We start from the raw sequence: 25,294 nt of genomic DNA, 5'->3' as shown, positions 1-25,294 counted from the left end.
AGCACGAGCCAAAATGAGAGAAAAGGGTGGGAAAGGAGGTAAAAGAACTCATGATGGCTCTGATGCTTAGGCAATGCTGGCACTCCAAGCACCCCCAGGGGAAAGAATAAAGCCAGGGTGGTGGGCAATCAATGGATATGCCCGTGAAAGACCCACTGAAATGAAAACACATCACACAACACTATCTAAACCCAGGAACAATGGGAAATCCTGCTACAAGATAACAACCAGGTTGCTGATACAATTTTACCTTTACACAACCCATACTCACATTTAGTTCCTGGGGTAAAGCTGGGGTAGAACCACTGCTCGATTTCATGACTGTTGAACACAATTTGTGGAACTTTTGTACAGCAGGGTGGCCAAGGGTAGAGATGTCCATACTTCCAACTGTACCTATCCAAATATGTCAAGTAGTATTACACAAAAACATTTGATAGGCAGAAGTGCATTATTTCAAAGCAGAGAGAAAAATCAACGAATTCCATCTCTAAAGGAGACATCATTTTTATATGATGCCAAATTGAAAATAGCACTAAAAGTTTTACACATTGTTGTGAATTAGGTTGAGGGGAAAAATGTTTAAACTATGTCAAAGGAATTCAGCATGCCTAATGTGTCTTTGGACAGACCCGTTCTCTTGTTTGAACTTGGGTGTCCAAGATTGATATCAAACTGCCATATTCAACAACTCCCACCAAACTATCTCCTCACATTTATAACATTAGTCCCTGAAGTAAGTGTGGCACTGGTGCCACTCATGTCATCTGTCCTGCTCTATGTAAGACCTACTCCTTTTATTTCTTATTGGGGGGTAAGAATAAGCTTTTTCTTATTGGGAGGAAAACACATAAGCTACTTATCGTTCAACAATTTCTTTGCCACCAAAGTCAGTTTATCCCATTGCTGTCCTTTGGCCAAAGAGCAGACATACAATGCACAGAGCTAATGTCTAACTACCTGCAACATCTCAGTCTGCCAAAAATGGATGATGCATCACAGCAGCATGAAAGATCTGATGAAACTGATTTCTCAAGCCTCAGTCTAAAAGTTAAAAAAAAAAAAAAGGAAAAAAAAGGAAGTTTTGATTATGACCTATCTCAGACTTTGGATGGGAAATCATACAACACTATCTTAATACAGTTTTGACCCCATTTCCCAAAAAAAAAAAAAAAAAAAAGAAAAAAGAAAAGAAAAAAGTAAGAACATCTGGTGTGAGCATGGCAAGTTATGCTTAAATAAGTAATTATGACCATTTATACATTAACAATGTTTCATTAAATAAAAACACAAATTGTAAGGTTTATCTTATTTCTCTTCAATTAAGTTACACTAATAACAAATTATTTCTGGTATTACAAAGTCCTTGAGCAGAACTTTCAACTGGTCCACAGGCACTAGAGGAGAAACTAAATTTTCAGTACTGTTTATAAACAATACTTGCCTATGTGTTCCTAAGAAACCCCAAGAGAGCATACTGAAGACTTGGAGAAATATTCCCAGTGGAAGAGTTTATTTAAGTTAACAGGAAGAGATTTTCAGAGGTTTTCAGAGGCCAATCTGTCACTAATTTTTTTTTCTTGAAAGCAAGACCAAAGACTACTGGTTTTGAAAAAGGGCTACAGAGCACTTTTACTAGGTATTACTGTAATTCAAGCACACAATAGCCGGTATTTCAAAATAAATATGAAATAAAAATGAGACTTCTTATAAAACTGTACAAATTTCTTCAAAACAAGCAATATACAAGGCAACATTTCATGTTTATTTTTAATCATACTTTCATTGTAATTACATAACCATAAATATGCCTTTTATTACCTCTGAGAATTATTTTTGTTGTGTTTTTTAATAATGTCCATAATATTATCTCCTGTTACAAGGCTATTATGTAATTGTTTCAGTCTCTGTTGTTCCCTTCTCTTCTGATCATGCAGATATGGGGAATTAAGCAGCTGTGGGGGAAGAATGGTGCCTGTGGGTTTTACTCTCTTCACAACATCCCAAAAGAGCTTCTTGCTGTTGTTATTGATAAAAGTAATTGCAGTTCCATTGTGACCCAATCTCCCTGCTCTTCCAACCTGAAAAAGCATAAATTCATTTTAAGTTAGCAATATTAAATAGAAGTCCTTAAAATAGTCTTAGAAGTTTATTTTTTGTTACAAAACAGTAAATAAACCCAAGCAATAGGGCAAAATTTATATCTCATCCTCTAAGCACAGAGTTACTTACAATAACATTCCTGAATTCAGGATATGTAGATCTGAAGCTCTAGCTTAAATGCATCTAAAATTATGAATCATTTATGGGACATACCAGAAGTTCAATATTGATACTGAGATATGAGATACAGCCCATGGCCTATGGAAGACCTGATCCAAACAAAATGTTTTTAAAAAGTCTTTATTATAAAGATAAAATAAATAAAAATTATTGTATTTGATATCAAGCCTATACGTACCAGCATGGCCACAAAAATGCCCTTTACTTTCAATGTCCTATTAACTTTAAATTATTTACCAATATTATCTAAAATGCTTCAACAAATTAGAAAAGAATCTCCAAAGACTCTCTATTTAGGAACAGCTAATATGTTAATATTGGTATAGTTTTGATGCTGGGAAAGACCATTTTTATTTACTTAATACATGCTTGAAACTTTAGCAGAGAGAAAATTAAAAACGACAGGGGAATACTGAAGTTAATAACAGAATACTTGAGGAGTTGAAGTATTGAGCTCAAGGTTACTACAGTGGGTAACTTCCAGAGGTCCTGCTCATCTATTTGGAACAAGGCTAACTTCAAGGTCAGATCAGTTCCCCCAAGGCCTTTTTTCAAGTGTCTCTAAGCAGAAAGGTCCCATCACCCCTCAGGCCTCTTCCACTGCTTGATTCCCCTTGCTGTGAAAATCCTTTCTCCCTGCTAGGAGGCCACAATTTCCCTTGCACCAAGTTATGACCATTGGCTCGTCCTTTCCCTGGGCATCTTCAAGGAGAGTCTGGCTCTGTCTCCTCAGTAACCACCCGAATGGAAGACAGCAATTAAGGCTCTAGTGCAGCCCAAACAAGCCCAGCTCCCTCAGCCTGCCTTTGTGCGTCACGTGTGCCAGCCCCCTGACTTGACCTGGACTGCTTCCAGTCTGCTGGCTTTTCCCAGAGCTGATGTCCTCAGAACTGCACACAGTAGCACTGTGTCTCCCTAAGTGCCACTAAGAGGGCAACAATGAGCTCTCTTGATCTGCCAGCTAAACTAGGGCTAGGGGCTGTGCATGTAAATGCACACACACGTGCAACTCAGAGACCATTATTTTAAAGCAGGAAATGCTCTGGGAAAAAGTATCAGAGGAGATGCTTGACTAGAAAGAGGGGAAGCAATCAAGTTCATGACTGCTTTCCTATTATATGGATATTCCACAGTGTGGATGAGCTGCAGCTGAAAGAGGGGTATTTGGCCTTTCTTCACACAGACAGCAAAAAAATGTAAACTTTGTTTTCTTCTATAGATACAAAATGATACAAGAGAGTATAAAACAGGAAGAATAATACCGCAAAAATAAGTAATATAAAAACACTCTCTAGGTTTAAGTAACTTATGTAGGAGAAGTGTGTTCTAGATTTTAGTAATTTACATAAGAGACTTATGAAAAGATATCCAGCACCTTTTCTTTCCTTTCCTATAAAAACAATATTCTGAAGAGGAAAATTATCTTTCTGTTCACATTTAAATTTCCAAAGGTGGGTGTCATATTTCAATATACTTTTCAAATAAAGCTTTAGCAATTTATTTATTTACCTGGTGTACATATTCATCCATACTTGAAGGCATATCAAAATTCACCACCAGTTTGACATTGACAAGGTCAAGCCCTCGTCCAAGGACTCCAGTACTTACTATAACTTCATACTTCTCCTGAAGCAATCCCTGGCAAAGGAGGAACAAAAAAAAATTAATTTTTTTTGCCTTATTTGTATTTTGAACGTCTCCAAGCATAAGTTAACAGCTAGTTATTAGGGGCAAGAACACAGCCAGTGGGATTATTCTATTGTAGAAAAGAGAATGGCTCCCCTGCATTCTTGATTTAAATGGGAATATAATTCAGAGAAATAATTAAAGAGAGATCAAACCCACAATTTTAATTTTAAAAGTCATCCATTAAAGTTATATGCATATTTAAATTCCCATTTCAAATAATCTAGGAAACAGTCTCTGTATTTATCCACATTTAAAATGCCATTATTATCCACAGTTTTGCTTGGTCCCATCTGTCTCTCATCTCCCCCAGCAGTACCCCAGGTATTACTGCAGAAAAGCACTCAATTATTACTTCATTCACTCAAATGAAGCCACATTTAAAAAATTGAAATCTACCAAAACACTGTTAACACTACGAGGCACAAACCTGTAATATGTCTGTTCTTTCCACCTGAGACTTTTCTGAATGCATAGCTGTGCACTGCAATCCTGTGATCTTATGAACAGCATCACTCAACAGATCTGCTCCTAGTTTACAGTCCACAAACACCAACACTGGAGGCTTGAAGAGCTTTGTATCCTGTAAAGTTAAATAATAGATTTAAAAAGGTATTACAACCACTGGCTGTTCATCATCAGCATGGATTCAATCTCTTTTGATCTTGAGATGAGAACATGACTGTCGCTGTTGAGCAGCTAGCAGAGTAATGAATGCACCAGTTCTCAGTGGCAAGAAGGAATGACCTTTATTGTTTTGATTTCATCACATATATAGAGTTCTCAAAAGTCACCCAGATTGGTCAGTCAGAAGCCTTCCCCCAGGCCTGATTGGCCAGGCCTGCACTGTCCAAGTTCTGGGACACTGTTCCAACAACACCCAAACTTTATCTTTATTTATAAAACACAAGAAAATTTCTCATGGGAAAAACCTGTGCTAGCCACACATGACAGATGTGGAAAGACATGATTCATTTTATAAACTGCTCTTATGAAAAAAGTATTAAACTTACATTTAGTATTTCAAACAGTTTTTTCTTTTTAGATGGTTCTTCCACCCACAAGATAATTTGCCGAACATTGGAACATGGCAGATTCTTTTCTCCAATTGTTATCCTTACGAAATTGTGCAGAAGCTGATTTACCAAGTGCTCAATGCCCACTGGAATGGTGGCTGACACCAGTATGGTTTGATGATCATGAGAGATGTCTTCCAAAATATCCAATACTTGCTGCTGGAAGCCCATTTTTAACATGGTATCCACCTAAATGAAAAGCAGTACATTTGTACCACAATTTTTTCCATTAACAGCAGGATCCTGAACTTGAATGGACAGAAAAACCATAATGTGCATGACTGGCATGCAACAATCCAAATGCAGGAGTATTTACAGTCAGAAGAAATGCTAAGTAAGGAAATTAAAAACAAATGGTTCACACTGGTCTTACACTGGTCTTACAGTTATTATCCTGTCAGGTATCTAAGTCTTTCATAACAATAGAGCATGAGTTGTTCAAACACATTTCAAATTGCGTCAAAACTGAAATTATCTATTAAGAAACATATTGTATTTTATAACAAACACTCTGTAAGTTTAATTAGCCAGACTAGCCACTCACACTACTCTTCCAGGACCTCTGTATAGGCAACAGAGCTCTGATAAATAAAAACTTACTTCATCCACCACTACAACTTTTATGCCATGCAGTTGAACAGAACTTTGCTTTAAAATCTCAAGAAGTCTTCCAGGTGTTGCTATTATAACCTGAAGAAAAAAAAAAAAGAGAGGAAAAAACCCACAGGAGTTAGGAATTCCATGAAAGGACAGAGGACCATCCTAGAAAATCCGTAAAATTCCAGCACATTGATAAAAATGGCAGTAATTAGTGAAATTATTTGCATTCAAGTAAGCAATAAAACTTTTATAGATAACTTATAAATTATGAAGCCTTAAAAGGAAATAGACCTTTTAAAACTCTAAGGGAGGTGTCTAAATTACAAGCAATAAAATCTACATGAAAAATAAACTATGTTTTGCTGTCAATTACAACTCCTTGTCTAAAATATTGGCATGTTTCAGTCTTTAAAATCAGCAATATCACACATGAAACTTTTTAAAAACAAAAAACCAAAGCTATTAGATGTTTAATCAGATGCCAGAATTTTTTTTTAACTGTGTAATTGTAAAATTTTCAGGAGGAAACAAACATTTCAGTAATTTAGACTTAAGAGAAACACATCTTTGTATGTTCATACATGTCACCAGTAACATGTTTCTTTGCTGTGAATGTGATGACAACGTGGCTCTACAAGCTGTCAGTGCTCACCTTCACACTCTGCTTGAGTCGGTGCAGCTGCGGTGGCAGCGGCAAACCTCCTACCAGGAGAACTGTCCTCATGTTGGGTAACCCAGCCATCAACTCCTTAGCTTGTCTCTCTATCTGGATTGCCAACTCCCTTGTTGGTGCCAAAATGAGGGCAGATGGAGTTTCTGTCTAGAAAGGAGGGGGAAAATCTGATTAACATGGAATTGTTCTATTATTTAGATAAAAAGCTTTCAAATTTCCCAAAGTAATCTTTTACATTAAAAATTAAAGTCATTCTAAACAGCAAAATAAAATCACTTCTTGATACATACATTAACTTGTGCAGTACTCTGAAGATGAAGAATGGGAAAGATCGTGCACAGAAGTATTTTTCATTGAGGTTCCGATTTTGTGCATGTTATTATAAACACATATCTGTCTTGCAGAATTGAATAATAATCAGACAAAAAATATTTTCACCATCTATTTTAAGTAATTCAGGAAGTTTACCACAGAATTTAATTAAATTTCTTAACAAGGAGGAACTGTGTAATAGGTAATATTAATAGAGTTGTTTCATCTCCTGACCAAACTGAAAAAACATTCCGTTTCATTAAACAAAAATCAGCACCTTCCCCCTCCAAGAACCAAATGCTCTATCACTCAAAAGTCAAATAAATCCTTGAATATTAATGAAAAACACCCCAATCACATGGTCCATTACACTGGGAATCCAAGAGACAAAGTTGCAAACTGCTTTCTCTAACTATCCGAAGTTTCATTACCTCTTTCAAAACCTTCATAATAACAGGAAGTAGGAAGGCTGCTGTTTTTCCAGAGCCTGTGTCAGCACTAGCCAAAATATCCCTCCCTAACAGTCCAACAGGGATCATTTGCATTTGGATGGGAGTTGGGACTTCATAGCCAGAATTCTTTAAATTATTGTTTAAAGTTTCAGGAAAACCACAATGTTCAAACTCCACAATAGGTCTTGGAACTTGCTGACCCTGGACAGCAATACCCAGCTGGAGTTTAAGGTTCTCAACCTGCTCATCTTGCAAACCTAAAATAAAGGAATGATCTTTGTAGAAATAAGGTGTATTAAGCAGGTGAGCTTCTGCCTGAGAATCTGTGGGTTGATCAGATGTTAGTTGCTTTTCTTTTGTTTGAGTTTGCAGAAGGTGTTTGGCTTTACATTCCAAACTACAAACATCTTCATCTGTTTTATCGCAGATATACTCCCCGTAGCGGCCACACACAACACACACAGGTTCTCCAGGCTCTGCCCAGCGCTGGGATTTGCTGAAAGATTTTATGGGTTCTTCCAAAGAGCCAGCTTCATCAGTATTTTGGCTGTCCTTGCCCAATGGTGTATTAGCAACACCAAGGTCTGCAGCTGCAGGTTCTGTGTGTTCTTGAACAATTTCACTCGAACTGCATGTTGAAGCAGAAGTTTCTGTTCCAACCGACTTACAGTTCTGGAACTCAGTGGGCTCCACTAGCAAAGATCCTTCAGAAGACAGTTTATTTTTCTTAACCGTACAACTTTTGTCCTCATCAGCAGTCCTCTTGACTTTAACAGACCGTGGTAAAAACATGCTTCGGTACCCTAGAAAGAAAATGATTACAGTTGTTAGAAACTACCACTACTAAAGAGGTACATTTCACTAACACAGAGTCTACCAAATACTAGCAAACACTGAAGCCAACTCTCAATCCCTGAAAATACCTAGAAACTACCTTGTTTAAAAATTATCTTGATCTTAATGTTGTATTTTAAAATAACAGTGGAAGCATGGAACAATATAGAGATCTACCTACAGCTAATTGGTCAGTATTAGGCCTTTGCAAATGAGAAAAAATTTCGCTTTTCACTGTGTGGAAATTTATCCATTTTGAGAGTCAGTCATATTTAAATCCTTGGAGAGTTCACCTATTTCTAAGATGAAACCACAGATGTAAGCATTCTTCTAAGCTATGGAAAAAACCCAACCAACCTAAACCAAACAAAATAATCAGTTTTGGAAAGGATGTCAAATTCAATCAGGACCCATCCAAGATCTCTCCTTTTGTTTTTCTTTTTGAAGCCCACTTAAAATTATAAGGCAGCAAACTTTTGAGATCTGTTTAGAGTCCAGTTCTGCTTGTTCAAGGTGCCCAGAAACAAGCAAATGCTTACATTATCAATTTGCCAAATCTATACTTTAATACGACGAAGACAAATTAAGTGTTCAGCAATAACCATAACTTTTGTATTCTGAAACTTTCAGTATTTGTCTCTGAAATCATCAGATATCCTCACCAGTTTTTGCTCTCGTATAACCAGTAAATAAAGTACACAAAACATGCCCACTTTATTCTGAATAAATTGCACAGTGTCTACCAGTCTCTGAGAACTCCTTACACTGTTTTTAAAGGCACGCCAAGCTATGTCTGTGTGTACAGACAGCTGTGTTTGTGTAAGTGGGAGCAATGCCGAGGAGGCGGCAGCAGCGCCGGCCAGCACAGCTCCGCGGGCAGACCGGGGGCCGCTACTCCCCCGCGCTCCCGGAGCAGAGGCCACATCTCACTGATTAACGCGCCTAATGAGAATCTCCCGTAACAAACCTCTCCGCGGGCTCAGCAGCCTCCCAGGCGAGGGGAGCGCTCTCGCAGAGTGCCGGGCTGACGGACGAGCTGCTCGGGAGGGACCCGCGGGGCGCACAGCAGCCTCTCCCAGCCCTGCTATCCGGCAGCAGCCACCCACCCAAGCAGAACACGGCAGCGCGGGGCCTCTTATGCCCGCCAGCCGTGCCCGCCGCCCAGCCCGCCCCGCCGCCGCAGGCGGAGCCCGGCCCGACCCCCCGCCTCACGAACCGCTGCCGCCGGGCCGCGCCGCCTCCCGCACAAAATGGCGCCGGCCACACGCGCCGCTTCCGCCCCCGGCTGCGGGCGGGCAGGGCAGGGCAGCGCGGGTGGCTCCGGGGCCGGGGCGGCCGGGCCTGCGCGCTCGGACCGGCTGGGGCGCGCCGCGGCTACCGGAGCCGCCGCCGGGCTCGGCCTGCCTTCGGGGCCTGTTGGCCGCACAAATCGCAGTCGTGGCCCGGTGTGCAACAAGCCAATAATTACACACTCGAAAGAGACATTGATTATTTATCTCAGAATTGCGCAAGCCTCCGTTCGCGGTGGTGTTGCACAAATCAACCACGGCAGCTATCAAAACTTCTTACTACTCATACATTTCAGCAAACAAATTACTATTCATTGGCTACAAGTTGCATGGTTCTCTCATTAGAATTCTATCTTCTGTTGTTAATGATGGGATTCTAATTAGCCCACATGATCACTGTTTCTCTTTTAGGTCAGTGGTTTCTTGGGTTGGTGCCACAATTACCTTTTAGACAGCAGAGCTGCAGCACAGTTGCTGAGTTGTGTTTATTAGTTTCTTCCTTATCTTGGGAATTCTGAATGTCCTTGTGGCCTGTAAGTCCTGCATTCTTTTTATCTAGCATCAGAGGACATCCTCCTTCCCCGGCTTTGCAACCTCCCCGTAGGGCTGAGGTCAGTGGAGTGTGTCAAGCCTCAAACCTTGACAAGGCAATTCTACCAACAAGTAATTTGTTTTTCTAACACCTGGACATCACTTAGAGCTTGCTTGTTAGCTGCTCTTTGTTTCACAGATTAAATTTCCCTTCTTGTTGATTAGGCTTGAAAGTATACCAAGATCAAACAATGAACAACCTTTTTTATGAAAATTGTACATATTCTGCATTTTGCAACACTGGCTCTGCAGAGAGGCACATCCAGCACTCCTGAGCTAAGGCCTGAGCTGATGCTACAGACACAGATGATACACACACATTTGCACATGAGGAAAATGTTCCTGCAGCACACAAGGTACACAAGAGGAAAGTCCAGTACATGCCCCAACCTGCTATGATGGGTGCAGTGAGACAACTGTTCATATATTTCGAGTAAGTTATTACTTTTAATAATAAGTAAGCATATTTACACTATTGCACATATTACGAGGCATGAGAACACAGAATTTATCACATTTTTCTACAGGGCAGAAAACATTTTCAGACTTATGGGCAACCTGTGCTTTGCAAGACAGCCCAGACGCAACTGCTGCCCCAGGCAAACCCAGGTGCATGGAAGAGTTTGGATGTGTGTCCACTGAGAAGGCTGATGGTTTTAGCTGCTTGCCTGTTGTGAACAGGGTGGTCATGGCCATTCCCGTGCTTTCCAAGGACTCATGTCACCAGAATTATGTCAGCCTGTCCCAGGTACTTCCTTTCAATATCAAGACCTGTCATAGGTGGTGTCACTGTGTCTGTACAGATCCTGGTTTTGAGCACATGCAGGAGGACTAGAATATTCCCAAAGTAAAAGCATACCTTATGACCATAAATGATTTGGTGCATGGGAAAGATATCTGCAAGGAGCTCTCTGGGTTGATGTACTCCAGGTACTCTAGATGCCTTAAACCTTACCTCCTCCCTCTCCTCCAACACTGATCTCATTGGCCTGAAAGCATACACATTGATGGGCTATTCCATTTCTGCCTCATTACTTTTGTTTGTGACTACCACCATCACCATTTCTTGCTGCAGAGAAAATCCACAGATCCTAACAGAGCCCTTTGGAAGCACAATTTAATGGCAGCCCTGAGGACCAGTGAGAGGAGCCAGTGAGAGTAGGGTAAAAACACAGACACGAAGCTATGGGCTTTCAAGCAGCTGTCTACAGCATTCTACAACATTCAAGTCCAGTCATATGTGAAACATGGTCTATCATAAAGTACTCTGGATTTCTCTGTAGCAGTTTACTACCACAGTAGCAATACAAAGTGCAAATGGGGGGTGGGGGGAGGTCTCTGAGATTTTTAATTAACTGGTGGAATCAAATTTGGAAAGTGGGCATCACTAGACTGAAAAACTGTTAGGCACCTTCCACCCACACTCCACACATTCCTGTGAAAATCTCCACCTTTCTCTGATTCAGCCTCTGTCATTCCCCTTTGTTTGCACTAACTTTCTTTCCTTCATTTTCCCCTCACTAATAGAAGCTAATTTCCTATTCTTACTTCCATTTTTGCAAGGTCATTTCCTGGAATTCAAAACATCATTTGCTAAACAAAGACCAGTACTCCAACAATATTCAATATTATATGAGATGTTTCATACTTTATAGAGTCCATGGACCAAAATATAACCATCCTATATGTATTGGTTTTTTCTGATTTTTTCAGCGTGTAACAGTAGTCAGAAAAAAACAAAGTTACTTGGTAGAAAATACTCCTCTTGAATGAGAAAGACTACAGTAGAGATTGAACAAAGTTTTAGAAAACGACTCTATGGGTGTTCAGAGGCATGAAACACTTCCATGCAAGAAACAACTATGTAAACTCAACAGTCTAACGAACAGGTAACAATAGATCCAGTGTACCTTGAGTGGCTCATAAAGGCTGGACAGCTATTGATAGTCCATTATTTCTTCCAACAAAAATCATAACATGCTTTATAAAAAGTGCTCACCACTGAAAAGGAGTGCAAGCTTCCACAGAATGTGGTAAATTATTCTTTATTTACATGGAGAAGTTAACCAATACAGAGGTAACAAAACCTCTTCTCAAACAGATGCTGTACTTTGTAAGCTCACTGAATAATTCTTTTTTCCTAGAATAAAGCATAAACATTCTAGTTCAGTCAGTTTTCTAAGTTTTCTTTCAGATGCTGCTAATCAGATCTGAGGTGAATGGCATTTTAATAAGATTTTATCATTCAAATTTTTGTACCTTTAGAGTACACAAAATGTCCCAGACAAGATAGTCTCAGATATGCTACAAGGGTTTTGTTTTGGTATTTTTCCTTCTAAAAACTAGTTAGTTCAGGCACTGACTGAATGAAGTCCTGTTAAAAAACCATGAGCAATTATGGATAGTAATTTTTGCTCATTCTAGACAATTTATCTGGGGATGTCATAAAGGAAAATCTTCAGGTTTCTGGGGCAGCAAGGTAGCATTTATATGATCACACTGTTATGTGAGTTGGTAAAACACCAAGACTTTACAATATTGTCCTCTTGCCTATGCTGCGTGTGTACAATAGCTGCTCAGGAAGGTATCACGTATTGTTTATCAGAAATGGCACATATATAGTCCTTATATAATTAAAATGTCTCTTCAGAGTAACTTCTAAAGTAAATATTAGGAGCTACAGAAACATAACAATGCACACACACCCCCACATGTACAAAAGGACATACTGACAGATTTACTATGTAAATATATAGCAACAGATTATTTCAACTTTATACAAATTTCTGTTAGAATAACAAAGATAGTAACTATTGATTAAAGGTCAAAAGAAATAACGAGAACAATAACTCAAGCACAAATTATTAAGTATCCCACTTTTTGGTCTATTTTAAATTATATAATGAAGATTTTTTCATATTCACTCAAAGTTTATATATCAAATATACAGAAAGGATTCCCATCCTCAGTTTAAAAACAGACACTTTGTCTTATAACATCTCACACCCTTTCTTAAGAAACATGAATCAACCTTTCCCATCACTTGCAAATAATAAATAATTCAGTAAAACAAGATTGGATTAAAGCAGGAGACTGAAATTCCCCCATTCCCAGGCACAGTAAATCCATAAGAAACAGGCATTCCACATACTAATTCACAGACAGCATCACAAGCATTTCAAAGAGCTGCCTGACTGTACCATCCACCTCAGCTCTCCACAGCGATACTGCCCAGAGTGACCCCAATAATTCACACCTGAACCAAATCACCCCAGAACCAAACCCCTAGGCACCTCTCCACACCTCTGGCAGGCAAGGTCTTCTCCAGTTCCACACAGGGATTTGAGTAACAGATAAAACCATCCCAAAGGGTAACTGTCCGAAACATTTTAATACAGAGCATTTCAAGTTTCCTTTGTAGCCAGAATACCTTCACACAATGTCTGAATTTTCCACTTTGAGTGAGCTCCCAGTGTATGCAAATCTGCTGAGAATAGACTCAAATTGGAGTCCAACCAGCACATCATGCATCCCTCCCTCAAGAGGCAAGTGCCAGGAGTGACAGATCTGACAATTAAAATGTGTCTAAAATCACATTGAGAGGAATAGCTTTGTGTTTTCTTTATGCTATTCATTATTTTAAATATCTCAATATGTATTCTGTTACATTATTCTAAACTAGGGAATTCCAGAGCCTTGATGTTGTTGTTCTGTAGCACTATAATGGATGAAGAAAATTAAGTTTATGAAGATGTCAATCAAAGAATAAAAAAATATTCTCTGGGCTAGTTTTCTCCCAAGTGTGCCAGACTTGAATAAATATAATTGGAGTGAACAAAACATCCACTGCTTGGGAGAATGTCTTTCCATTCAGGAGGCATGGAAGGCAGAGTATGTTTACTTGGGGATTGCTACATGTGTCTGCTCCACTTGATGCCATTAAAACTAAATATTTTTCTGTTTCTTTAACATTTGGGAATTTTGAAGCCACTCAGCAGATTTTTAGGTAGGTACTCAACTGCAGCTCTAAGCCAAAGCTTATTTAATGAATAGTTCTTTGACTGAAGGAACCAGTGAGTCAATTACTCCACTGGTTTCTGAATTACAGCTTTAGAGGAACCACATAGGAAAAATCCAGATTATCTAAAAACAAATAATGGTGGCTAACCCTTAACTAGACAATTCTGCTAATATTCATAGAAAATGTCCTGATTTTGTATAGGTATTGTATACAGTGAGGCCTAATTTTTCTAATTTTGTTTGATCTAAACAGGCAAATCCTAAGGTTTTTGAAAGTAAATCATTAAAAAAAGAGCTAGTATTTTCAGGCTTCCTGAGCACTCTCTTTGTTTGAAGAGCCATATTCTAATGAAACATTGGCCAGTATTAAGTCTCTGCAGAAATCCATGGTAAAATTGGAATTTTAAAAATAATCTAATTAAATCTGAATTCTTAAAGCATATTACTGAGGAGGTATAAAAAAAAATTTAAAATAAAAATAAAAAACCCCCGCAAATAGCAATCCTGCCCTGAAGCTCCAGCATTAAATGCCACTAGTCCGTAGGGAAATAACTCTATAGGGCAATTCATTAAAAAATTATGAATATAATTAATGTATGTGATTATATGCTCAAATACTGCATATAGTATTTACTTTGAAAACTGATGGACTCTTCAGTATCACTATTCTGTTAGCACAGCTGTAAAATATACAGTGAATACAATTACCAACCTTTGTGTATAAGATACAGGCTAGCTTTTTGCAATTAAAAGGAATGATTTTAGAGTATGAAAATAATTTAAGCCATTTTAAACTTACAAACCTATGTTAGGTCTCTGAGACTTAGAGAGCAAGGATTCGATCAAAAGATTGCAGACAATTGCCAAATTCCAGGGACTTCATTTGGCAGCAAACTATAATCCAGATCTTTAGAGAGTTCAGGTGGAAATTAACAGGAGTAAATAAATATTGCAATATATTGTAATTAGAACTAAGAATTAAAAATTCTCTCCTTTCATGTTAATCTCTTTTTCTCTCTGAAAGGATATATTTGTATTCCAATTAATAAGTGTGTTTGGAGGCAAAAGAGATTGGCATCTATTCTAACACTAAAATAACATTCACACAACATGCACTTACTGAAAGTAAACTCTTTTTTCCCCCTATCCTTTGGGGTCTCAGACAAAAGGATGGGAGAGAAAAAAAGAAATTCCACAAGAAACAACAGGAATCATCAAGTTCCAGCTTGCCAGATGACCTGTGTCCAATGTGTATTGCCACCTGCCCATCTATAAATTCTCTTTCCAATCATCATTAATCAGCAAGTATGACAACCATAACAGGTACATTGCATTCATGGGGAGTAAAAGAAGCATGGAGTTAGAATCCAATAGTGTGACAAACTGAAGAAAATAATTATGTCAAAAGCCTTTTGGGCAAATGATTAATAAAATTTTCCTTTCCACCACTAAAGTTCCTACCAGCATTGCTAGTTTTGATAGCAGAAACCACAAGGCCCAGAAAACATGCAAGAGAGCTGCTACAAATCAGACCTTTTATCAGTGTCTTGTTAAAATCTATGCTAGTATTAACCATTGTGTTTAGCCTTCATGCTTCCCTACATTACATTTGGTCCTCCTTCTGTCTCTGCATGAAGTCTTCAATTGTCCTAGTTGAATCCCTCACCAAAAAATCACTAAAGGGCATGAAAGGCACCTTCAAAACTGCACCTTCAAAAAGTTAACTCACTGCTGCAACAGTAGAAACCAAATTCAGGGTGTCCCTGCTACAGAGTGACTGCCAGCTGTGACCATGGCCTTTGGCAGCCTTTCCCCAGCAGAGGATTCCTCCAGCTCCTGGACTTTCTGCCAGCAGTGGGCTTGGTGGCCACATAGCTCTAGAATCCAGGTCTCAAAAGCTTCCTTGATGTCAGCCTTTACCACTCCTCCAAGTGACTGTTTGTGTTGAGCTCTAGCCTCCAGATTTTTTAAGTTCTCAAACATCACTCTTTGTGTACAGAGTATTAAATGCAGTCTTAATAGTATAATTAAAAAATACAATTTGAGGGTATTTTTTTTCCTAACAACTCATACTTCAGGTCTCAGTATTTCTCTACTTCTCAACTCTCAAAAATATTGATTTTACAGACCTGTGGCACTTTGCACAAATTTCACTAGCACAGAATGTTGTCAGGTGCTAAAAAAGGCATCATACATGACTACTAAGCAAAATAGAGGATACAAGAGCTGTGGTATAGTTTACCAGAAAAAGTTATAACTGTAATTAAAGTTTTTCCAAAAGGATTGTAATGCAATAGAAACACATGGGCATCAAATAGGCAATTTATCCATTACTTTTTTTTACAGAAAAGTTAAATACCGGATGGCTTTAATTTCACAAAGCCAAACACATTTTTTAATTGCACACTCAAGGATCACAGACCATTAAAGTCAGACCAACAGATTTGTCCTTTAGAAACTGTTACTTTCCTAAACTTTCTTTGTTGTGAGAACATGCAGACAATGCATTAGTTCAGCTTGACAAAGCACAATGGCTATTGAAAAACAAAAGCAACGCTGAAAAATGCAACATCTTTCTCACTATCATCCTTGAATGACTGCTACCTATGCTTTTCATTAGGAAGATTCAAAGATGCCAGTAACCTTACAGCTGGTGAATGTAATAGCAGAGCGTAACAAGACAGAAATAATGAATGCCTCCTTGTTAAGCAGTGTTGTTTGTGCTGTTCCAAGAGAGATCTGCCAAGAACTTTTCATGCAAACCTTATTTTTCTGGGATCTGTAACTTGGCGGCAAAAAATTCCAGCATGATACCCAGTTCAAAAGAATTCAGATTACAAGTTTTAAATACTTTTTTGAGTTTTGGAATAAATTAAATTTACACTAAATAAGGTAAACCCTTTAGCACTTCATGTATTTTTTAGTTGCTTTATTGAAAGAAAACTTGTGGTTATCAAGTTTGCACCCCAGATCATTCTAAGTTTTCTAACTCTTGGGTATTAAATAAACCTGAAGTTTTGCAGTGTGAAAGGAGACTTTGTGCTGTATGGTCCAAATTCCACTGACGTGTATTTTCCTTTTAAGGAAGACTGTATGAAATGCATATGAAGCACTTGTTATTCTATCTGCCAAGCAATTCACTGGAATAAATCTGTACTAATTCTTAATACAACTCAGCTGACCGGGGTATAATGCCAGATTGTGAAAAAAACTGGCTGTTTAACACATCATTCTCACAGAATATAAGCCTAGAATTTCCATGTGAAATTATGTCGGTTTGTTTTTGTTTAGTTTTTAAACAAATGATTCAAAGCTTTGAGCGACACAAAAGTCCAATTTCAGTGTACCCATTTCTTTTTTGGCTCTTGACTCATTACAACAAGGTCATTTTGTACAGTTCCTGGCCAAGGCAATATTCTTTCCTGTGGCACCTAGCAAGACATACAGAAATTAGATTTCAGGCACAAAACAGATTGCTGCCCAAGCTAAGGAAGTTCTCTATCAGGTAATTGCCAGGTGTCAAGAAGAAAGAACCCTATGATAGTTGCCCAAGTAGGAAAAAGTGGTGGCTTAGGCTTACACCTATGAGGAATAAACCTCCCAGCAATTCAAAACTAAAGGGGATAATCAAAACATATAAATGTCATATATTATGAAAAGTTTATAAATTATTGATATTGAAATGGTAAAGTCATTTCAAAGGAAACACTAGAAGGAACAGGGCCAGAAAAAAACATGAGACAGAGTATCTTAAAAAAGTTTCTGCTAATTTTCCTAACTTGGGTTTTTTCACTTAGATCACATTATCCCCTAAAATATCTCTACCTACTTTACAGTTCAAACAAATCAACATTGAGTAACTCTGTGAAACTCCAGTTCCTCTGAGGTTATTTGCAATTCAGCTAACATGCTGGGTGCATAAAGACATTACCATTCTTGAAGAGTTTGCATGAACTGGAACTTGAAGCAAAACGGCAAGGTTGCCAAAAGGCTTCTGTCTTACTGACACTGTCTGCTCTGCAAGGAGCCACAGAGGGAGGCAGTGGTTACAAGAGGGTGTTGGCCCTGGGAAGCATGACATGTCATCCTTTAATGATTAAAGAGCCAGCATGAGCACAGACCCAGCATCTCCATTCAGATGGCTCTTAATCTTCCATAGATACACAGGAAACCTGTTCTCTAGCAGCAGTGAGGATATTGCTGTGGGACTGGGCTCTTTTAAATAACAAAATCAGAGCAATGTAGAAATAAAAGCCTTTTTTTGTTACCCTTTGCCTAGTTTTACAATATCTAAAACTTATATTATTCTGACTCTGAACTAAATTGGTTCATCAGTATGTTGAGTGTTTCCACCATGGTATCCTGGTCTCTGACTAGAACTCCTATGACATGCTACAACATAAATAGCACGTAGTTTGGGTTTTTTTCTGCTTCTGTTGAACTATTCCACCTCCAGCTCATCCCTTTACCCAAAAATAGTCAGATAGTATTCCTTATTATACCAGTAAAATACCACTTAAGACCTTGGAGGTGAAAGAGAATAAAGCATGGCTGTGTGCCCTCTACCTTGAACATGCTTTCTTACTGAAACTGTTTTTGTTTCCCCAGCACTTCAGGTGACCATGACTTACTGCTTTTCCCACATCTGAAAGTGCAGACTACCAGCAGCAACACTCTCAAGTACCCCATTTCAACAGTAACCCAATGCATAGCAAAATACTCACTCATCTGAACAAGCTGGATCTGTATCAATGGCACATTGCAGTGAAATCTGTTCTGTTACCCTACATTCTCCAATCTGGCAATTGCTTCATTTCTGTTAAGAACAAATGAAAAAGGAGGAATGAGTTTGACACAAACACAGAGACTTTCCAGATCAAAGGGAAACTGATAGGTATACACCCCAGCAAGCTTCCCTCCTTGTATAAAGTCTCCAGGTGTTACTTTTGTTGTTTCGTGGAATGCTTCCCTTTGATTCAACAGTGCCTGCTAGCATGCTCTCCCCCAGGCTGATTGTCCCCTTTAGTAAATGATCATACATCAGAACTGAACTGTGGCTTTCAAAACAAACCTTGGACGATGGGGGACTTTTCTGAATGTGCTGAAGTGGGAGTCCCAGGGGTACTTTGTTTGTCTCAGGCTGCTGCCAGGGCAATGCCCATCACAACTGGGGCTCCCACATGCCCTTAACAGCAAGTTCAGGGGCCTCCTTCCTTCATCCATATTCAACTGCACAGGTGAGTACAAAGAGAGAGCTCTCTTTCCAACACCCATGAAGATGATGGACATTTCTATTCTTTGTGCTACCAACTGGAACCATGACTGCTCCCTGCCCAGGTGAGATAGCAGAGGTAACAGTCCATGCTTTAATGGAGCCATGTATATTATAGAGCAAAAATACCACATAAGGAAAGAATAACCAGAAAGATGTATAAACTTTTGTACTTAATTTTTCTTTTGAAACTTTATACAAGAAAGAAACCACCCAGGTTTTTTTTCTTCAAGTACAAATAAACTGCATGCTACCTTTAATCCAGAAACCCAGTCACATATACACTTATATTTAATCTTGTCTGTAGCACCAATGATTTCAAATGGGAACAACACATAGGATTAACGTAAACTTTAAAAAAATCCTTGTTTGAGCCAAGATTTTATTGCTAAATACATATACACACACATTTGGTTTAAGGCAAGTATTAAAATAATTGTTGTTCTTTCCATGTTTCTAATATATATAAAAATTGGGGAGTATTTAAATCAAATTGTTCTGTACACGGCCTAAACATCCCATACATTTTTCTATCTTGAACATATTTTCAAATGAATCATAAGTCAAACACCCTGTAAAGCTACTCAGAAAATATTATCAGCAAATTAAGTTATGCCAAAAGATAATCAAATGTTCTAATAATAATCAAACTCAGGCAGTGATGACCTTACTATGCACACATAAATGGTTACAATAAAAATCTTTGATATACACTTTCCACAGCAAATTTTTAAACAGTTACCAGCTATGTACATCCATTCCCTAAAGTAATAAAAACATTCCTCAATAACATGGAATTTCTCAGTAATTCAAGGGAAATGGAAACTGCCTAAAATATCAGTGAAAATTTGGATTATGATGTTTCAAAGACTTTTAAAAAAACATCTTCATTGGATAGTCTCCTATGCTATTTCCTTGCTTTCCCTTCCTCATTCATCTTTACTACCATCCCTTTGAAGAAAAATAATTTCACTGCAATCAAATGATATCAGAAATTTACCTTCAAATAGCATTCTGTGCTCTTTACTGCTGGTCTCATTCAGACACACATGAGCTTCAGTGAAAACTGGAAGCAGGGCCAAAACATGGGAAACTGAAGTCTATTCATGCTCTTCTAATAAATGATGTATATGCTCAAAACAAATGAGCTTTTATAAATGCTCAGATCTTTCTTCACATGTAGAAGCAGCACAAAAAAAGCTAGTCACAGCACGAAAAAGTGCACAGTTTTGTATTCACTCTCATTCAGACTTAGTGAAAATGTCTTACTAACTGATTTAAACTTCTTCTTTCCAAATACACAATTTGGAAACTACAGTCATGTCCATTTTTCTCTGAACTGGGATGCAAATAAAGCATTATCTAACAACTCCCATAATGATAATAACATGGCATTTTATTTTTGTACAAAGTATTTTTCTGAATGCAAGTTTCCCACCATACATCTATTTTACAGTGCAGCTAAGCCATTTAAAGGTTACATTCATTAAAAATTACCCTCAGAATTTTCATTAGAAAACACGTCAGGCACCAGGTGGTCACAAAGGATACAGTACAGATATTTCACTTATTGAAAGAGTGTAGGATCTATTCCATATGTTTTAAAGTTTAAAGTAAAAAATACAAGTTATATCAGGGTATTTATTTTTTCACAGATAACCTGGCAACAGTGGAATGTCAAGGAAGAGAAAGCCCTGGAATTAAGGGAGTATTGCACAGGATATGTGGGAAGACAGCTCATCTAAAACTCCCTAGAACAAGAGCAATTCCAGGAGATAGGAAGAACACAAAAGTAGCCAGTGTAGAAATCAGATTTTAAAAATCTCAGAAAAGAAGACATCGAAGTAACCAGAGAAAAAGACAGAACAAACCAGTCCTGAATGTTAACAGAGATAAGAGCTTTTGCCACAGATCTGTTGTCTGGTTGGTGGCCCAGTGGAACTGGGGGGGAAGATGTAGCTATTACTCCACCTTTTTCTTCTTTCAGTTTTAACTGTATCAAAAATCACAGATGATTCAAGTAAAATGACATACAAACCTTTATCTTCCCTTTGGTTCATGACTCTACTAGGATCTGTAAACTTGGTAAACTCTTTTCTTCTGTCAGCACTCTCTGATTACAAATTAATAGAAGAATTTGAAAGACAGTAATTATGTAACTGTTCTTGTACTTTTGTATCATTCTGAAACAGGAAGAACACATTCCCTTCCAAAAACACGCTCTGAGAAAACTCCTTGCTTGCAGAAACTACATCTATGCATGTTAGCAATAATGCCAAAGAACTTTAGTAATTCAGACAATCATTCATTTCATTATCATAGAATACCCTGGGTTGGATGGGACCTTAAAGATCACCTAGTTCTAAGAAAAGTGTCTTTAAGAGCTGCCAGCTCTGGCCAGCTTCTTTGTCCCTAAGGACAGTTTCCCAGGGGATCTCATTCACCAACTCCCTAAACAACTGGAAGATTGTTCTTTCAAAGTTCAGGGTCCTGATTTAGCTGCTTGCCAGGCTCACAATCCTCACAAACACCACCAGGGAGTGGTCACTACAGACCAGGCTGCCACTAGTCTTGACCTCTTTAATGAGCTCATCTAAATTGGTGAGCACTAGCTCCCATAATCCATCTCTTCTGGTTGGTTCATCTAATACTTAGACCAGGAAAATGTCTCTACACACTTCAAGAATCTCCTGCATTGCTTATAGCCAGCTGAATTGCTATTTTAAAATATAATTTCTTAACTCTTACAGTTTTACCATTACCTATATAGAAATATATTTAATAAAATGTCATAGTTTAAGAGGCTGGAATATCAAGAATTCCATTTCACAAGTCATCCCTAGGCTGTAATAACCTCACACAATGATTTATTGATTACCTGTTCAACCTCACACACGTAGGACAAAACCTGCTGAAGTCAACAAGCATATTCCTTAGGGATCCCATTGGGACACAACTGGTTCTTGGTTTGTACCTTGACAGCCTGACAGCACCACATCAAGTCGTGCCTGCAGCCTCATTGCCAGAGGTTCCAGGCCACAGGGTGCACCCCTCCCCTCAGCAAAAACCATTTCTATCATGACTGATATCCTTTAAGCTCAGGAAAACAGATGGGATCATCTTAATTAGGCAAATTTGGTAACAGCAATTAAAGATAATATGCCCTCGGTGTTATGCCAGGTCCATTTCCAACCTTAAAACTGAAGCATTACTCAGCAGAATAGTTGCAGTGAACTGCTGTCTCTGTTGGATTTGCCCTAATACATACAGCTAATCTGCAGTGGGAATGTTTTTACTACCCTCCATAGGTAGCCTGGTAAGATGGGTGCTCACTAGCACCGAGTCTGGCTACAGACAGTGCTGCTGCAAAAAGAGTCATGGTATTGCTAATCTAAAATATTTTGCCTTTCCCATCAAGTGTTGTGAAGGAAGAAACTATGCATGAAACGTTATTCCAGATTAAACACTCTGTAATATAGTGATAGCCTGAATTTAGTCTACAGGCTTCTACTCTACACATAGCCTCTTCAGAAGCTAAGTGAATCTTAAAACAAGTGGGAAAAAAAGTATGAAATTGTTAGTCACGACTTGTTCCACTATCTCCCAAGGTTCGAACTACTAGCAATAACTGCCATCCACACCATTATTCACAGCTTAATGGTCATACTTGTTCCTGTTGCCTGACGCTGACTATAGGCATGGTACACCCACTGTGAAAATGGCCAGACACATGACAGTGAACCATCAGGCTTATGATGTAATCATAGGATAAAACTAGTCAAATGGGATTCTAATCTGGGGTAGAGGGAGAGGAAAGGAAGGTTAAAAAAAAAATCTCTGAGATGTGTTTTAATACTTTGTCTATCCGCTTGGAATTAACGCTAAAGTATAAAATACTCTGCAGCAGAAAGATTGTGTACAGAAAAGATTATCACTATTTAAAATATTTTAAGATGTATAAACAGGAGCAGAGCAGAAAGGGATAACTCCTCATTCAGTTTTCCTGTTTGTTTACTCTGAGCAATTAGAGCAAATTTTAATAATTTTCCATATTGGCTGCTGCTGTCTTTGACAATGCAATAAGCAAGATGACATTTTGGCATGTTTGCAAAAGTAGAAGAACTGGCACAAGAACCCTGACAACCAGTGGTGATGTCTTCTTTTTCACTTACTTATATTAGATTTCTTATTCATGCATTCACTTTTAAGAGCACTAAGCAAATGAAAAACCACTTTGATTGCAGTTACCACAAAACAGCTTTTTCAGCTTTTGTTTGGTGTCTCTGAACAGGTTTCAGGAGCACAAATACTGCACCCACAAAACTCCATCATAGCTAAATAAAGGCCTTATAGTTATTCTAAATATGTTTTCCTATAGGCTGATCCAACTTTGAGGTATTTTCTCAGTCATACAAGAAACAAAGGAATTGAGATCTGGAACATAGTTCTTTTTTTTCTTCTTAGCTTTAATAATTGGAAATTTTAAAGCTTATGAATTTCAGGTGTTTGTTGTTAAATATGCAGGAAGACCTAAAACGATTTTCAATTGGCAGTATAAAAAAAAAAAAAACCCAGTTGAAATAATCTGGAGTGTCTAATATAACTTATTTCCAAGGTATGTAGAAAAAATAATTCAGGAAAATGAGCAAATATTAATTGTTGAAAACAAACACACAGTCTTTCTTAACAGAAAACATTTTCCCAAGTGCACCTGTATGTTAATTTGGTATTATTATTTCTATTTCTGCTGCCGAGGATCTGGGAATTTCAGTCATTAGCCTGCGAAAGCAAGGATTTCTCAACTTTCCTCCTCCCCTCCATTGTGCTGAGTGCTGCCCACAGCAGCTCCTAGTTTTGTAGGTAGGTATGCATGACAGTTTGGGAATCACGTCCCAGAGAATGTATGGGGAATACTCAGCAACAATTTCTCCAAATGTTGACCTCCACAACCCTTTCATTTACTTATTACTAATAAATATAGATACATACAGGAAAACTGTAAAGTACTCTTGCCTCATAATGAGTAACTCTTGCTAGAAGCACACACACGCACACAGCAATGGAAAAATCTCTGTCCAGATCAATTCACAGTCCACTTGAAACACAAAGAAATACCAGTCTGGCCAGAATATGATTGGAAGTCTTACAATGTCACGCTAAGACTTTGTTTAATTATTCTTCAGGGGGAGAAGGGCAGACTTAGACATTACCTCAAACTATACATATTTTTATATACATACATACAATAAAAATAGATCCACACTAAGTATTTGCTGCCAAAGCGCGGAGGTTTCCAGTGGCTGGCGCGGCGGGTCCCCCGCTGTCACCGTGCCCGCGCTGAGGGAAGCAGTGCCTGCCGCCAGCCTCCCCTCACAGCCCGGCCGCGCCCTCAGCCCCGCACCTCGCAGCCACCCCATCCAGTTCTGCTTGAGTCACTCATCACGCACTTACTGCTTCCTACCGTGACTAACACTTCCCTCCACGCAACCCACTGTTAAAGTGATCCTGTGCGTTGCCAAAAAAAGCCCAGGTACTTGTGAGCAACGCAGGAGATGGTCTCTAGGGCAAATTGCTACTCCCGCTTCTATTACAGTGATTACGTGACCAGGCCATGAACCATTTTAAGGCTTTGTCGTTTTTCTACCCGAGTATTCTCCAAGTTGTATATAGACCTGATTTAAAATAGGAGAACCAAATGCCCAGGGCGGGATGCTCAGCCCGCCTCCTCAGCAGCGGCCGTGCTCCTGCCACCGCGGCCCGGCCCGGCGGGCTCCCCGGCAGCCAGGCGGCACCTCAGCCCCCCTGACAGACCAAACACCGGGGTGATCCCGACCCTCCCCGACGACACCACACAGGGCCTGTCCGGCCACGCAGCGGAGAGCGGCGACGCCGGAGCGGGTGGACCCGCGGCAAGGGACACCGCCCTTTCCCAGCCTTTCCCAGCACCGCCGGCGCCCCCTGACCGCGGGAAACACTCCCCCCTCCCGCTGCCGCCGGGGTAAGGCTGGGCTGCGCCGGGCCGGGCCTGCCCGCGCTCCCAAGACCGCCCCACCCGAGGCCGAACCCACCTCGAGCGACCCCGCCTGACGCGGCGCCCAGAGCCCCCGTGGGAGGGGGCGGCCCGGGCCCGCCCTGGCGCTGCCCCTCAGGCTCCCGCCCCGCCCGGGCGGGGAGGCGCTGGCGGCACATGCGCAGCCGCCTTCGCC

The 25,294-nt window shown here is 39.4% G+C and overlaps 1 protein-coding gene across 6 annotated transcripts; it reads right to left on the bottom strand.

The window, feature by feature from the left end:
• Window positions 1-842: 842 nt before the first annotated feature.
• DDX59 (DEAD-box helicase 59) lies at window positions 843-25,292 on the bottom strand. Of its 6 annotated transcripts, XM_085068283.1 has the most exons (10): window positions 25,157-25,264; window positions 18,541-18,632; window positions 7,062-7,885; window positions 6,298-6,465; window positions 5,646-5,735; window positions 4,983-5,234; window positions 4,400-4,552; window positions 3,793-3,921; window positions 1,822-2,081; window positions 843-1,044 (listed from the first exon to the last, which is right to left on the bottom strand). In XM_085068283.1, exons 2-10 carry the CDS (start codon window positions 18,542-18,544, stop codon window positions 957-959), a joined length of 1,968 nt encoding a protein of 655 aa, XP_084924409.1. In that variant the 5' UTR covers window positions 18,545-18,632; window positions 25,157-25,264; the 3' UTR covers window positions 843-956. The 6 variants fall into 6 exon arrangements, with proteins under 6 accessions (XP_084924409.1, XP_084924407.1, XP_084924410.1 ...); XM_085068281.1 differs by lacking the exon at window positions 18,541-18,632 and having other exon boundaries at window positions 25,157-25,291; XM_085068284.1 differs by lacking the exons at window positions 18,541-18,632; window positions 25,157-25,264 and adding an exon at window positions 9,133-9,259.
• Between the last annotated feature and the right edge of the window lie 2 nt (window positions 25,293-25,294).

This window comes from Lichenostomus cassidix, chromosome 8 (assembly GCF_008360975.1).
Source record: "Lichenostomus cassidix isolate B80296 chromosome 8, HeHo_3.0, whole genome shotgun sequence".
Taxonomy (NCBI): domain Eukaryota; kingdom Metazoa; phylum Chordata; class Aves; order Passeriformes; family Meliphagidae; genus Lichenostomus; species Lichenostomus cassidix.
This window is presented reverse-complemented; position numbering and strand designations above follow the sequence as displayed.

Bases quoted from the DNA above. Each gene is read 5' to 3' on its own strand.
- DDX59 (XM_085068281.1), bottom strand. From the start codon at position 25,277: ATGTGCCGCCAGCGCCTCCCCGCCCGGGCGGGGCGGGAGCCTGAGGGG. The intron at 5,736-6,297 runs GTGAGCACTGAC...TTTTTTCTTCAG, and splicing joins GACTCAAGCAGAGTGTGAAG to GTTATAATAGCAACACCTGG. The intron at 2,082-3,792 runs GTAAATAAATAA...ATGCTTTTTCAG, and splicing joins TGGATGAATATGTACACCAG to GTTGGAAGAGCAGGGAGATT.